The 14250-nt window shown below is 56.0% G+C and overlaps 1 protein-coding gene across 1 annotated transcript in view; it reads left to right on the forward strand.

The window, feature by feature from the left end:
* The window catches only part of KCNC1 (potassium voltage-gated channel subfamily C member 1), a 42279-nt gene extending 28350 nt beyond the window's left edge, over positions 1 to 13929 (forward strand). Inside the window, exons 2-4 of the mRNA XM_080640392.1 lie at positions 3012 to 3945; positions 10719 to 10907; positions 12895 to 13929. Of these exons, the coding sequence (XP_080496518.1) occupies positions 3012 to 3945; positions 10719 to 10907; positions 12895 to 12959 (1188 nt within the window). The 3' untranslated portion in view covers positions 12960 to 13929. The remainder of the gene's footprint in view (positions 1 to 3011; positions 3946 to 10718; positions 10908 to 12894) is intronic.
* The last annotated feature ends 321 nt before the right edge of the window (positions 13930 to 14250 follow it).

The raw sequence follows: 14250 nt of genomic DNA on the forward strand, positions 1-14250 counted from the left end.
GGCATGACCTGCCCATGGGTAGTGTGGGCTGTGAATGCCAAGCTCCAAAATGGGGCCCTCCAAAGAGAACCTGGGACCAAATACCCAGCAGACAGGGATGTTTTAGCTCCAAGAGCGTTGGCAACTCTGGTGATGGAAAGTGCTGATAAACCTGGGTTGGAAGTGTACCTCTTTCAGGTGCTTCCACTTTGCTTCCCTGGTCCACCTCTGTGGTGACCCAGGTCGGCACTGTCTGGACCAGGGGTCCTCAAACTTTTTAAACAGGGGGTCAGTTCACTGTCCCTCAGACCGTTGGAGGGCCGGACTATAGTTTAAAAGAAAAACTATGAACAAATTCCTATGTGCACTGCGGGCCCGGGACGAGTCAGCTGCTAAGCAGGACAGGCAGTGGCACCCGGCGGGCCGGATAAATGTCCTCGGCGGGCCGCATGTGGCCCACGGGCCGTAGTTTGAGGACTCCTGGTCTGGACCCTTGCAGAGCTGTTTCTGGAGTTGGAAGACCTGGTTTAAGTCCCTATCCTGCTCCACCATGTTCAAGCCTCACCACTTCATAGGGCTGAGGGGGCTCACCTTTCCAGTACACAGCATTGTCTCTGTGAGTGTCCTTTACCCTCCGCTGGGCAAGGAGCTCCCTGAGGCCTGGGCTGGAATCCTCCGTGAGGGTTCCTCCCTGAGGATTCCCCTCTGTGCTGGGCATAACTTGGCTCTTGATGAGGAAGGAAAGGAAGAAAGAATGGATGCATGCCTGTTGGATGGAAGAGAGAAAGGGAGGAAAGGGAGGAAGAAATAGAAGGAGGGAGGGAGAGGGGAGGAGGAACAAGGATGGATGATGTGTGGATGAAAGGGAGGGAGAGAGGATAGATGGAAGGAAGGAAGGATAGTGGATGGAAGGGAGGGGGAAAAGAAGGAAGGAAAGATGGATAATGGGTAGATAAAAGGAAGGAAGGATGGGTGAATGGAAGAAGGGTGCATAGGGATCACAGTCTCTAGTAGTCTAAATCAAGTTTTTGAAAATTGCTCAATGCTCTAAGCCTACAGGACTATCGGCATCCCATAATGATTGCCTGGGGCAGATATCTTCCTGTTTCTGGGCCACAGGCTTCCCCATCTGTAGCAGGTAGTGTCTTAGATCAGATAATCTAAAGGCTTCTCTATGCTGACATTCTGAAATGCTGATTTTGTCCCTTCCCCTTAATCCTCCCCTTCCCCATCCAAAATGTGGCTTGGAAGGTCCACATAGTTCTGGGCTTCTAGATCCCTTTCAGTTGGATGCCAGGTCTCAGGGCCATGGTCAACCCAGACAGGGCTGTTCTGGGACTTCCAGTGCGCACCCCCACCCCCACCCCCCCAAAAAAAACAGGTGGAGATGGGCATCAATGCAAACTAAAGTAATTACTAGAAGCAGCATGGCTGCCTCCTGCTAAAGATACAGGGTGAGACCATGGCACTCCTTGAAGTTATCTATGAGGGCACCTCTGTAGACCAAAGGTGCCACCTATTCCAGCCTGTAGCCCAGGGCTGCCTCCGGCCATGGTCTGTCTTGGCCAAGCGGAGAGAAGGAGGGTCCAGAGGGAAGGGGAGCAGCAGGAACATGCGGGCAAGACTGACCTGCTAGACCCCTGGAGGAGAGCTGACTGCCAGAGTTCCACCTGCCCAGGGCAATGCCTAAGGAGGCCATGGTCTGTTAGAGTTCTGGGGGACCCACCTGGAGTCTGTAAGAAGAGACCTTGCCTGGAATTCAGTCTTGAGCAGGAGGGTTTGAAGCTCAGACAGCTACTTGATTCTCTTTCCTTGGATTCCCATGGCTGTTGCAGGCTTGAGAAGCTCAAGGGGTCATCATATGGGGCCACCAAACCAAACCAAAGGGTTTCCTGAACCTTTCTCCAGGGGGCACAGGGCCAGAGCAGGTGGTTCTGGAAATACTGGGATATTCTGGCCATTTCCTTCTCACTGATGGGGTCTGAAAGAAGCAGGTACTCACATATGTTTGAAAAGTCCCAGCATCCCAACAGTTTCTTCCTCTTTCCCACCCACACCCCTACCCTGGGTCTGGCAGGCAGCAGGAAAAAAGCAGACCCTATGGTTATGGTGCCTTTGAGGATACCTTGTCCATTTCACCTCCTGATGCCAGAACTGGCACAGTATCTCTGACAAATGACCATTTAGCCTCTATTTGAATCCCTCCAAGGATGGGGAACTCACTTCCAGGTCGGGTATGTGAGTTCCTAGGAGGATAGAGGGAGCAGTTAAAAAAAAAGTCATCTAAGGCCCTGAGGCAAATAAACATTTTCCTTGGATCTAGATATCTTTAGATCTAGATAGGATAGAACCTGAAAGAGATTCCGTGAGTGAAGTACAGACGAAAGATGGGAGATGTGGCCAGATACTACCATAGCTGCCCCCTCTCATTTCTTTGCCAACTTCAGCCCAGCAAGCTAGGTCATTTTTATTAGTCAGGGTGGCTAAAGGCTTTAACCAATCTCCCCACCCCAAACCACAGTGGCTTAACGAAATAGTATACTAGTATTTCCCACTCAAGTAATAGTTCAATGAGAGTATTTAGTGGTCTTTCTTCTCAGGGACCCAGGCTCCTTCCTCCCGGTGGCACTGCTGGAAGTAGGGGGCGGGGGGGGGGGGAGAAGAGGGAAGAAAGAGCATGGAAGACTGAGTAGGAAGTTGACCCCATCTAACCCAAGGGAGACTGGGAAATGTAGTCTAGCTGCACATCCAAGAGGAATGGAAACATGTTTGTGAAAACAAAGCAATCTTCTAACTCCCTGAGTGTCCTTACCCCGTGCCCTGCAGAAGGAAAAGTGGCCTGTCAGCTTGGCCCTGTGTTGGCAGGGTCACTGTGCTGACACCTTCCCTGGGTATGTGAGTTCCTAGGAGGATAGAGGGAGCAGTTAAAAAAAGTCATCTACCATCTGACTGGACCCAACACAAAGGCACCCCACGTTTCTCTGCTCTGGGTGGGAGGACCTGCCCTCTGACACTGTGTTTCTCCCCCACAGTATGTGGCCTTGGCCTCCCTCTTCTTCATCCTGGTCTCCATCACCACCTTCTGCCTGGAGACCCACGAGCGCTTCAACCCCATTGTGAACAAGACGGAGATCGAGAACGTTCGGAATGGCACGCAAGTGCGCTACTACCGGGAAGCAGAGACGGAGGCCTTCCTCACCTACATCGAGGGCGTCTGTGTGGTCTGGTTCACCTTCGAGTTTCTCATGCGTGTCGTCTTCTGCCCCAACAAGGTAGAATTCATCAAGAACTCGCTCAATATCATTGACTTTGTGGCCATCCTCCCCTTCTACCTGGAGGTGGGCCTCAGCGGCCTGTCCTCTAAGGCCGCCAAGGACGTCCTGGGCTTCCTGCGCGTCGTCCGCTTCGTGCGGATCCTGCGTATCTTCAAGCTGACCCGGCATTTTGTGGGCCTGCGGGTCCTGGGCCACACGCTCCGCGCCAGCACCAACGAATTCCTACTGCTGATCATCTTCCTGGCCCTGGGTGTCCTGATCTTCGCCACCATGATCTACTACGCTGAGAGGATAGGGGCCCAGCCCAATGACCCCAGTGCCAGTGAGCACACCCACTTTAAGAACATCCCCATTGGCTTCTGGTGGGCCGTGGTCACCATGACAACACTGGGCTACGGAGACATGTACCCGCAGACGTGGTCTGGGATGTTGGTGGGAGCACTGTGTGCACTGGCGGGCGTGCTGACCATCGCCATGCCCGTGCCGGTCATCGTGAACAATTTCGGGATGTACTACTCCTTAGCCATGGCTAAGCAGAAACTACCAAAGAAAAAAAAGAAGCATATTCCACGGCCACCGCAGCTGGGATCTCCCAATTATTGTAAATCTGTCGTAAACTCTCCACACCACAGTACTCAGAGTGACACATGCCCGCTGGCCCAGGAAGAAATTTTAGAAATTAACAGAGCAGGTAGGAAACCTCTTAGAGGCATGTCGATCTGACCTTTCACCTCTGCCCCCTGTAGCGATGATTCCAGATTCAGTCAGACTGCTTCCTTAGTTCCATGGGCAATCCCGGACCCCCACACTCAATCTTGAGGTGTGGTGCCTGGGGGCCCAGGGAGATGCTGGGCAGCCAAGTTCACGAGGCGAGAGCCAGCTAGAGGAACCTCACTGGTGGCCCTGGGTAAGGAGGTTGACGTGCTGGTCTCATGAGGTTCTGAAGAGACGACATGGCCCTCGAGGCTGCTGAGGACTCTCTTAGCAGGAGCCCGGGAGCTGCTGCTCGGTGGGCAGGAGTCCAGCGTGAGTCTCCGACTCAGGCCACTGACCTGGTGTCCAGGCAGGGCGGGGGTGGGCGTGATTTGGAAATGGCAGACAGCTTCTGATTTGGTCTTTACACGGCTCCCTTCAGGCTGTGCAGACGGCACAAGTGGTGCATGGGATCTGGCAGGAGGGTCCCTGCAAAGGCAGTAGCAAGGATTCTCACCCCCAACAGAGCCTGTCTCCATAGCCGAGTAGAATTCGTGCTCTGATTCCGGCTGCCTAGCTCCAGGTGTGTCCTAGGAGACGCCTCCAGCCCTCCGTAACGAGCTTACTTCCCCATAGCATGCCGAACCAACTCATCTTCTACCATCACTCTAGAGTTTAGCATTTATCTTTAGAAACTGTTGGAGTGACTCTAGCTTTCACGTTGTCTGTTTGGGTTGATGGTTGAGTGGGAGTTTCCGATGGTCTTCTGATGGAAGTGGCTGGTGAGCAAAGGATTAGAGGGGCCACCACCCCGGGCAGCTTAGGCGAAAGCGCTACAGACCAGCAACCACCTCCCACCAATGGTTCTCCCCACTTCCGATGGTAGGGACTGCAGCAGCAATACATGACACCCCAACCAGTGTACAACCACTTTCCCATGAATTCGGTGGGGGTCGGGGAGGGGGGAGGGGGAGGGGGGCTGACACAATACTAGTCACCGTGGGATATATTCTAATATTCCATGGCTAGTGGTTCGTTATGGGACTATCTCAGTTTTATGAGAACCTGCACAAAGCACATAAAGTTGATCACGGGGCTCTGGTCCGAAGATATAAAGCCCATAGTCTACCTCTACCCATGGAATACCATCGACTTATTCTGTGGACACAGGGATTTCAAGGGAATGGATGACCCAGAGAAGAATACAGCACTGAGTGAAGCACCGTGGGGGGAGGGGGCTGAATGAGTGATAGGTAGCATTTAGTTTATGAAGGACATCCTGGGTCCAAAGTCTGGCAGGGGGCTGCAGGCTAGCTCAGCCCTAGATGAGCAAGTTTCCCCCAGATTGGTCTCCCCCAGCATATGATTGATTCTTTCTCCCTGCTGATGCTCTCTCTGCCCAACCGTCCCATCCTGCTCACGATCTGGCTTCATTCCACAGCTATGCTGCCCACAGCAGTACCCCCGAGGCCCACGTCTCTGCTCAGCCCCTTCTCCTGTCCCCATACCTTTCCCCTTCCTGGGATTCCTATAGGCACCTGAAAGGAACTTGGTTAGTGGCCTGGGCTGGGCCAGAGGGTGGCAGGGGTCTCAGGAGCTGGAATAGAGAGCCAGAGGGGAGCTGGGCTTCCCTGCCAAGGCATGGCTCCTGCCCCACCTCCCCGCTCTGGGTTAACTAGCTGTTTGACCTCAGGAGCCACCACCATGGCAAGGAAAGCTCCTGGGGCTCTAGGAGAGGGTCCAGGTTGGCCTAGCCCCCAGCTCTACTCCAGGCCCCTCAGGAAGAGCTGAGCCTGAGTGGCATCACCATGGTGCTACTTGGCCCTTCTGTCAATCCTCCCCCACACTGGATCTTTCCGGATCGGTGCCACAAGCATGGGCGCCCAGGCCACCCTGTCAAGAATCCCCAGTTCACTCCAGTCAGGCACCAATTGTCCACATTCCTGACAATGCCAGTATTCTTCATGTGCTAAGCTCACGCACACACACACATGCACGCACGCACACACACACACACATGCATGCACACACAGAGAGACCAGACTGTGTGCTCTGACATGTACACCAGCCAGTCCAGGGACACAAGCCCTCTTCCCATGCTGCACCAGACCTGGGAAGCCCATGCACCTCTGTTGGATCCCCCAGGCCCACAGCCATGGCAGTCCTGTTCCTGCAGCCTCCTGCCCTGGCCCCGGGCCTCAAGAACCCAGAGCTCTGGCAGGAGCAGTCTCTGTGACTGAGAAGGTATTCTGGGCCCTCCCAAGCCTGTCACTGGAGCCCAGCTGCCAGGATCCTCCTCCTGCCTTTCCCCCTCCATCCCCACTTTGGATCTCCTCTCCCTTCCCAAGTACTCCCTTCCCCTGCCGGTGCTGTTTTAATGTCCAGACCCATCCGCCCTGATTCTGAGACCCCCTCTGAGCTTCCCAGAACACCCCTTCCTCCAAAAGCTGGTATGTGAGACCTGGATTAACTGTCACTGAGAAGGGTGTGGTCCTTAGGTGTGTGTCCCCATCTCTGCCTCCCTGAGTCCCTTCCCATTCACCTCCTTTTCTGCTTTCAGCTATGTACCTGGATGGGCGAGGGGCTGGGGTTCATTCATGAGTGAGTGGGGGAGGCCAGAGGAAAGGAAGGCAAATGTGGGTGGAGACCCAGCCCTGCAAGGATTGAGGGGGGTGAGATGCAGCACCCAAGGCCTTTCCAGCCTCACTCTACCCCCCGGGGGGGGAGGGGGTGGGCAGTGGAGCGGCCTCAGGGAAACCCGGGGTTCTCCAATTCCTCTTTTAGAAGCTGGATTGGGGCCGAATTCAGCATGCTGGTCTCTGAAGGCACCTCCCCTACCAGGGCAGGATCCCTGGGACTCCAGCAAGGCCTCCCAGTCCTGCCAGCAGCCCCTTCCCCTCCCCTCTACCTCTGCTCTCTCCCCAAGCCTCAGGTCCCTTGTCTGTGAAGGATGATTTGGTCTTTTCCTCTGTACCATGGCTGGCATGGCCTCAGTGTTGGGGGGACTTATCCTGGGGGGCTGTAGGACCTTATGGGGGCTGCCAGGAGGTCACCCCACATCATCAGAGGCTGCCTGGGGCTCATAGCCCAGGAGAAGTTGCTCCTCTCCCAGAAAGGGGCTTCCCCACCCCCCCTCTGCAGCCAGGGGGCCCAGATCACTTGCTCACGTCCATTCACGTATGTCTTGTCCATCTCTGCTCCTGTGGTGTCCAGACTACCGGGTCCCGCCATAGGTGAGCAGGGGGGCTGGCCAGACCCCCTTTCCTGCCCACAGGCACACAGAGCTGCAGTGAGGCCCCAGCGAAGACCCTGCCCGGGCCCTGTGGGACCCACTGCAGTCTCTGGGTCATCTGTGGGGTGGCAGTGGGAGGTTGTCCCCTGAGCAGCGAGTCCACAGTGCCCCTCTCCCGGCCCTCCCTTTCCCTGCTTGTCTGCAGAGAGGGCCGGGAGTGGTGCTAGCCCGGGGCAGGGAGAGTGACCACTGGGGCAGAGGTGACCAGGCAGGGTGGGCAGGGCCCCTCTGCATGAGCTGATCAAGTTTCGCTCAGATACAGGGCCAGGGTGGGCCGCTGGAGTCCATGTGGGGTTCGTGTGGCCCCCAAGTGGGCTAAGAGGGAAGGTTCAGAAAAATGACGCAACTCTGAGGGCCAGGCCTGGTGTTCTTTTCTGTGTTTTTCATATTCTCTCTTTTTCTCTCTCTCCACTAATCATGTTTCTCTCTTTTTCTCTCCTCGTTTTGTTGCATGACTTGTGCCGGTTCTCGTGACTGTACTCTGCTCCTGTCTCTCAGACTGTCCCCCGATAGCCTGGGACTTTTTCCCTGAGCCCCCTACTGGGCAGACCCCTTGGAGCTAAACCCAAGGAAATGCCCAGCAACCCCCCCACCCTGCCCCAGCCCTGTGTGCGCCCCCGGCGCCCGCTGCTGGTCTGAACAGTAAGTACATCGGTGGTGCCTGGAGACCTGGGCGAAAAGCCAGCCCTGCTGGTGGAGGGCCCTGACACCGGGTTCTCCTTGCTCCAAAGTTTAAAAAAAAATGACCCTCTTGCGGACGCTCATCTATCTCAGCCCATTTCAAAGCCTGGAAACCATCTCTGCGAGCCGCTGCCCATGCTGCCATTTCATCATCGCAAGCCGCGGGTCTAGTGGTGCTGAGGGGCCCTGGGCAGGGGAGGCAGGTCTCCCCATCTTCTGGGGAGCAGGTGGGAACCGAGGCTCCTGGTGGCCATCTCATGCAAGGGGGGATAAGGGCAGCAGGGTGGGGAATCTTGGAAGAGCTGACCCTCTGGCCTTCTTCATGGGTTCCCCAAGTTTGGAAAGTTGGCCCCTCCTTTGTTTCTCTCTCTTCTAGCCACCCCTCTGGAGTTGGGGAGGGAGAATGCTCCCAGTTTCTGACAGCACCCCAAACTGCAGATAAACCAACAGCCCAGGGAGGCTGGCTCCTTCACAGAATGAGACCTAAACACTCTCACCCAATTACAGCCCCTCCTCAAAGTCATGGTTGAGAGAAGAAGCAGACCCAGATGTGTCCTGGGGTCCCTTCCGGGAAGGAAGGGTGCACAGCTCACCCACCCGGGGATCCCTGCCAGTTGCCCCTGCTCCCTTCCCTGCAGGGAAAACCAGCCCCAACTTTGGACCCTAAAGGCTGTGGGAGCTGGATGTCCCAGGGGCCTGGCGCTGGGGGGCAGAGCCATTGGGTGGGGACGCAGCACTCAGAGCCAGAGGAGTCTCGGGCTCCACCCTCCACCTTTGACCCTCCCCTGGGCAAGAACGTTGGCTGTGGACACCTCCACTGACAGATGATGGCCCAGATGGAGACACTGCCTGGGAGGACTTGTTGTTTCCCCTTGAGGAAAATTTGTGCAGGGTACTATGGGCCCTGACTTTCACACCCTCCTCCACATCCTCCTCCCTTATATTCCCACCCACCCCGCCCCCCATCCCCACCACCCTTCTCCCTCAGCCTAGAGACCCTTGGGAGGCAAGCCAGGGGCCAGCCAGAGTGGGAGGCAGGACGGGGCTTGTCTGTACGCACAGGTGTGTGCCCGCAGACACGCCCCAAGTGCTAGGCAGCCCCCCAACCCCAGAGAGGCCCAGCCCCAGTCACGTGGTGTCAGAGTTACCTTGGTAACTGGCCCTTCTGGCTCAGCGTAAAGCGGGAAGTGAAGCCCCTGGGATCTGTGGAGAAACGCACTGTACATGAACTGCTTTCCATCTTGTATGCAGACTTTTTTAAGTTCCAAAATTATGATGGGATTTTTTTTGGATTTGCTTTACGAATAAACCTGATTGGTCCATTTCACTTTTGACTGACTGCCTCTTTGTAGTGACATGATGTGCACACGGCCGTGATCCTGCCCGCAGGCATACTGAGCGTGTGCCCGCGGAAGAGGATCACCTCTGCGTGTAATGACATGATGTGAACAGGGTCAAATCGGGAGGAGACTGTCTCCAGCTTTTCCCCCCTTTAGTCTTTCCAAGTGCCTCCCCTCCTGTGGTCCACTCACGGTGGGGTCTGTCTTCCCTGGAGGCTCTCACCCTAGAGGAAGTCTTTGAGAAAGCCAGGGTGCCCACTGTGGGGACTGGCCAGGAAGATTCTGCTTTGAGAGCAGAGACCGTGGGGCAGGCTCAGTCCCCAGGAGTGGTGGGCGGGGCAGAGGCCAGACAGCGCTACCTCCGCCAGCTCCAGAGGTGTCCATGGTGATGTTCCTGGACTTGGGAGAGGGTGAGCTCCCTACTCTGGCCACGCTTTGCCCTCCCCCCTAAATGTGCCCCCCAGACTTCCTCCCAGGTTCCTTCTCAGGCTACCACAGAGGCCGTTCCTTCTCGTCTTCCCACCTGAGTCCATGAGCTGCTGTTGTCTTTACACATCCATTTGCTCTGCTTTTCGGGGGATGCTGCTGAGAGGAGACAGAGGAATGGGAGCCCCTCCCGATTCATGGCCGCTGTCACTGCCTCATGCAAACATCCCTGTCGTGCCTGTGCGAGCTGACCGGGCCTGCTTGGTGTGGAGCGCAGTGGACGCCACTGGCTTGGTCTGTGTGGGCCTCCAAGTGGACTGAATGACCAGCATAAGTCTTTGTGGAGGGTGGAGCGGATTGACTGGTCAGATTGGGACAAAGGAGGCTGTGTGGCTATGCCTAGTCTGCATGGGGGGCAGGGCATACAGAGTGACCAGATTAGACACATACGGGGGGCGGGCAGGGTATGTGATCAGATAGGATGTGCGTGGTGGGCAGCGTGAAGTGAGTGAGCAGATGGGATCCAAATGGGGACTGAGGTAGAGGTGATGGATGGGATCTGGATGGGGCTAGGGAAGCTTGAGCTGGATAAGGATGGGAGGCCGCTAAGCTCTGGTCAGCAGCAGAGGGGTCAGAAAAGGCTGCCTCTCTGGACTGCAGTGTTTCAGCATGTCTGTCTGTCTTCTCCCTGAGCTCTGTGTCTGGCCCTCTCTCCATGTCCGCATCCACACCATCTGTCTCATCGGCCCAGCCTTGGGCCCTGGGCCCAGCCCCCAGCACCGCGCTTGCTGGGCCCGCCAACTCATCTTTTTGGAAACTTTGAGCAAACCCAGGAGCCCCTCCTCCGCAGCACTGTGGGCAGCCCGTAGGCTGCCTGAATGAGCCGGAATCCCAGTCTCGTGCCTCCCTCCACGGCCCCTCACTTTTTGGTTCTCAGGGATGGGCTGCCCTTTGCCAATGCCCCACCTCCGGCCTGTCCCCCCCACTAAACAGTTTTCAGTGTCTCAATAGCTTCTGCTTATATGTTTGAAGATTCCAAACTGAATGGGGAGGTGGCGAAGGCCGCGCTGGCGAACGAAGACTGCCCCCACATAGACCAGGCCCTCACTCCCGATGAGGGCCTGCCCTTTACGCGCTCGGGCACCCGCGAGAGATACGGACCCTGCTTCCTCTTATCAACTGGGGAGTACCCGTGCCCACCTGGTGGAGGAATGAGAAAGGGTATGTAGAGGAGGCTGGGGCACTGCATCAACTGGGCCGCCTCACCTCCCGCTCCTGCAGATGGGTGGGCGGGGTGGCGGGCGAGGGGCGCTGAGGGGCAGGCAGGCACACTGATGGGGGGCAGGGAGCAGAAGGAGCCCCCAGGGTCAGCCCCTCAGGATCTGACTTCCTCTCTCCTAAGTGGGATGTAGGCTGGCAGCGAGAACGTGAGGTCAAGGCAGCTGTGGTTTGGTATTAAAGATCAGAACGTAAGGGATAGGAAGGGCTCGGGGACAGGCTGGCTGACTACGGGCCATGACCCTAAAAGCAGAGGGGTACCCAGGGGTGCTGTGAGGAGCCTCAACTGTTCCAGGCTGCTCTGGCAGGCAGGTCAGACCCAAAAGGCAGAGTGATCTTCCCATCTAGTGGTTGAGGAGGGCAACGGGATGGGCCCGGCCTGGCCAGGACCCTGTGGCCTTAGCCACCCAAGGTCCATGTTTTGGAAGAGGCATCCTTTAAAGAGAATCCACAGACCGTTGGGAGGGGAACCAGAAGAAAAAGGTGGCTTCAGGCCTTGGGGTTCCTTCTCAGGCTTGGGGTTGAAGCCAGTGTCCTTGCAGTCAGAATACTGCTAGTGACAGAGAATTTGCCAAGAGAAGGTTGTTACCATGGGACTCTGTGCAGCCCCTTCCATCCCCAACCCCGATTAGCCAGGCCCCGGGTGTGGTCAGCGCCCCCTTGTGGTTGGTGAAGGCTGAGCCCCGCGGAGGCCTCTGCTCAAGGACTCCTTCTACCGGACCCTTATCTTAGGCTGACACCTGGGGAAGAGCTCGATTGAGCCTGGGCTGGAGAGAGGTTCGGGCGGGAGCCCAGAGCACCCTAGCTCCAGGCTCCAGGCAGCGGCCCAGGGCCCAGAAGGCGGAGAAAGCCATCCTCAGCACAGCGGACTGGCTGGCAGCTCATGCCTGTCTGGGAGCACCTCACGCTCACTCACGTGGGATGCATGCTGACCAGGGTGAGAAGGCTGGGCCACAGCGATAGTTGGCTTTTTAGAGCAACAGTTGCTGTAGCCTGTGGCCATTCGCAAGTGCTCCAGTATTTGAAGTGGTTCCACAATACACAGGGAGAAAAGGCAGAAATCGAAATAAAGGGCAACCCCAGACGAGGGGAGGCAACCCACGCGGAGATGGGAAGTCCTCTTGGTCACTGGTGCTTAGTGTGCCCACCTGATCCAGGCTGGTCCCTGCTTCCTTGCCCTGCCTGGAGGTCCGCTGGACCCCAGCGCGGCACAGCGCTCCCCGCATGGTGCTGCATGGCGGAGGGCTGCCGGCCTGGGGGCGGGGGGCCATCCTTGGTACCTTCCATGGATAGGCCCAATGCAGCTGGCTTTTTCCCCCTGGGGAGGCTCTAGAATGCAGGAGCAGGGGCAGGCCGGGGAGTGAGGGGAAGCAGGTACCGTCCCAGGGGCTGTGCTCTGCCTGGTAAGGTCTCATGGGCTGCCTGCCTCCTCCACCCTGAGTGCTGGACCAATCTGTGTGGCCTAGGAGAGCAGAAAGGAGAGTCCCTTTACTGTGCTTCCAGCAGCCCAGGGAGTGTGGGGCAGAGGGAGCCCTCTCTCCCTGTACCCACCCCAATCCCACAGAGGCCTGGGTGCCAGAGTCTTTGGGAGGCACCAAGGGTGGAGTGCCCCTACCCACACCCACCCAGCCCTGCTCTCGTGGAGTCAGGACAGCGGCCAAGGACTTGATTTCTCAGGATGATTCCAGGCCATAAGCCATGTGCAGAGTAAGAGAGGAGTTAGGGACTCTCCCCGGTCCCCAGGAGGGAGAGGAAGAGGCGTGCTGGGCTGGCTCACTGCATGGGAAAACCAAGCCAGCTGGAGAAGAACCTGCCTGCCTCTGCATGCGGCTGTTCTGTCTTTCCTCCTCCTCCTTAAAAACTAAGTACCAAGCGGGATGGGAGAGCCAAGAAGAGACGCTCAAGTGTTAATTGTATTCTTTACATACAGATCTTTGCAAAGAAAGCCCTGTCATTGCTAAGTATATGCCGACAGAGGCTGTGAGAGTGACTTGACCAGGCGGCTTGGCCCAGGACACTGGTGGCTATTAAGCATCTGGGTGGACCTGCAGCCCCTCCTCACCCTCGGACAGAGTAAATTCACGCCATGCAGGTTTGCCGGACGAGTCCGAGTGGCCCAGGCATTGTACTAGGACGGACGTAGCTTTTTCTACGGCCAAATGGTAACTGACCGTAGAGAATTTCTTTTCCTTCTTTTCATTTTTTTAAAATTTTATTTTATTGGGGGAGGGGGGGTGGAGGGGTTCCTTAGCATGACTTGCATGAAGTAAAATAGAAAACCCAGCAAGCCAAACCCACCCACCCCCTGCAACTGTGTGATGACCCTAAACAACAACGAAGAAGAGAAAAACACAGAAGTCCTCTATTTTCTTTCAAAGCTCTTTACTTTTACACTCGTTGGAGCCAGACTGTAAGGGCATTCGGTAGAAACCTGTGCATTTCTGGGGAGGGGGGCGGGGAGGACGGGAACGCATTGCTTCCCTTTTTTGTACATGAGATCGAGAGAAAGGGTTCCCGAAAGGGCAGTCGGTCAGTCATCCATCGGTCATATTGACCTCACCTTCATAATCCTCTCTCACGTGGAAACTGAGAACTTTGCTCCAAATAGAAGTGTGGAAACTCGCACTGCCGCCTTCTTTCCTGTCTGGCATGCTTGTGACCCCGCGGACGTCGCCCGAGACCCCTGACAGCGGCTAGTCTAGGTCAATTCTATCATCTCTTCCGGTGTGTAGATCCAGCGTGACCAACTTTCATAACAAATCATTCATAGTAAATAACCAACATCGTATGGATTTCCCACGTGTCTCTTTAGAGCACCGAAAGATCAGGACCACGGGAGGGGCGGCCCTCCTCCTTTACTAAGGCACAACCTGGCATTGTATGCACTTTAGTACTTCAGAGTAAAACTGCATGCCCAATGTTATGCAAAGCGATTCTAGCATGAAATAAATTTTGTATCATGGTTTCTGTATAGTCTAAAGCAGATTTGTTTTCCTGAAGCAATGGGAGGTTTGCAGAGACACACGTCTGCATCTCGAATAAATATAGTATTTTCCCAAAAGACACAGAGGACAGTAACTTGGCTTTGGTCTGATTCTAAAATTAGTGGCGGGGGGTGGGGGTGGGGAAGAATGATATTTTTGAAAAACACATGCTTGAGTTGGAAAAAAAATGCAACGTCTCGAGCTCTGGCTGCAGCTCGCAACATTTCCTGGAAAGAGAGCAATGCTGCTTTAGCTCAACACCTCCCTCCCTGGGCCCGGGCCCTCCATAATAAAACGCTGAC

The sequence above is a fragment of the Plecotus auritus genome (assembly GCF_963455305.1).
Source record: "Plecotus auritus genome assembly, chromosome: 9".
In the NCBI taxonomy this organism is placed as follows: domain Eukaryota; kingdom Metazoa; phylum Chordata; class Mammalia; order Chiroptera; family Vespertilionidae; genus Plecotus; species Plecotus auritus.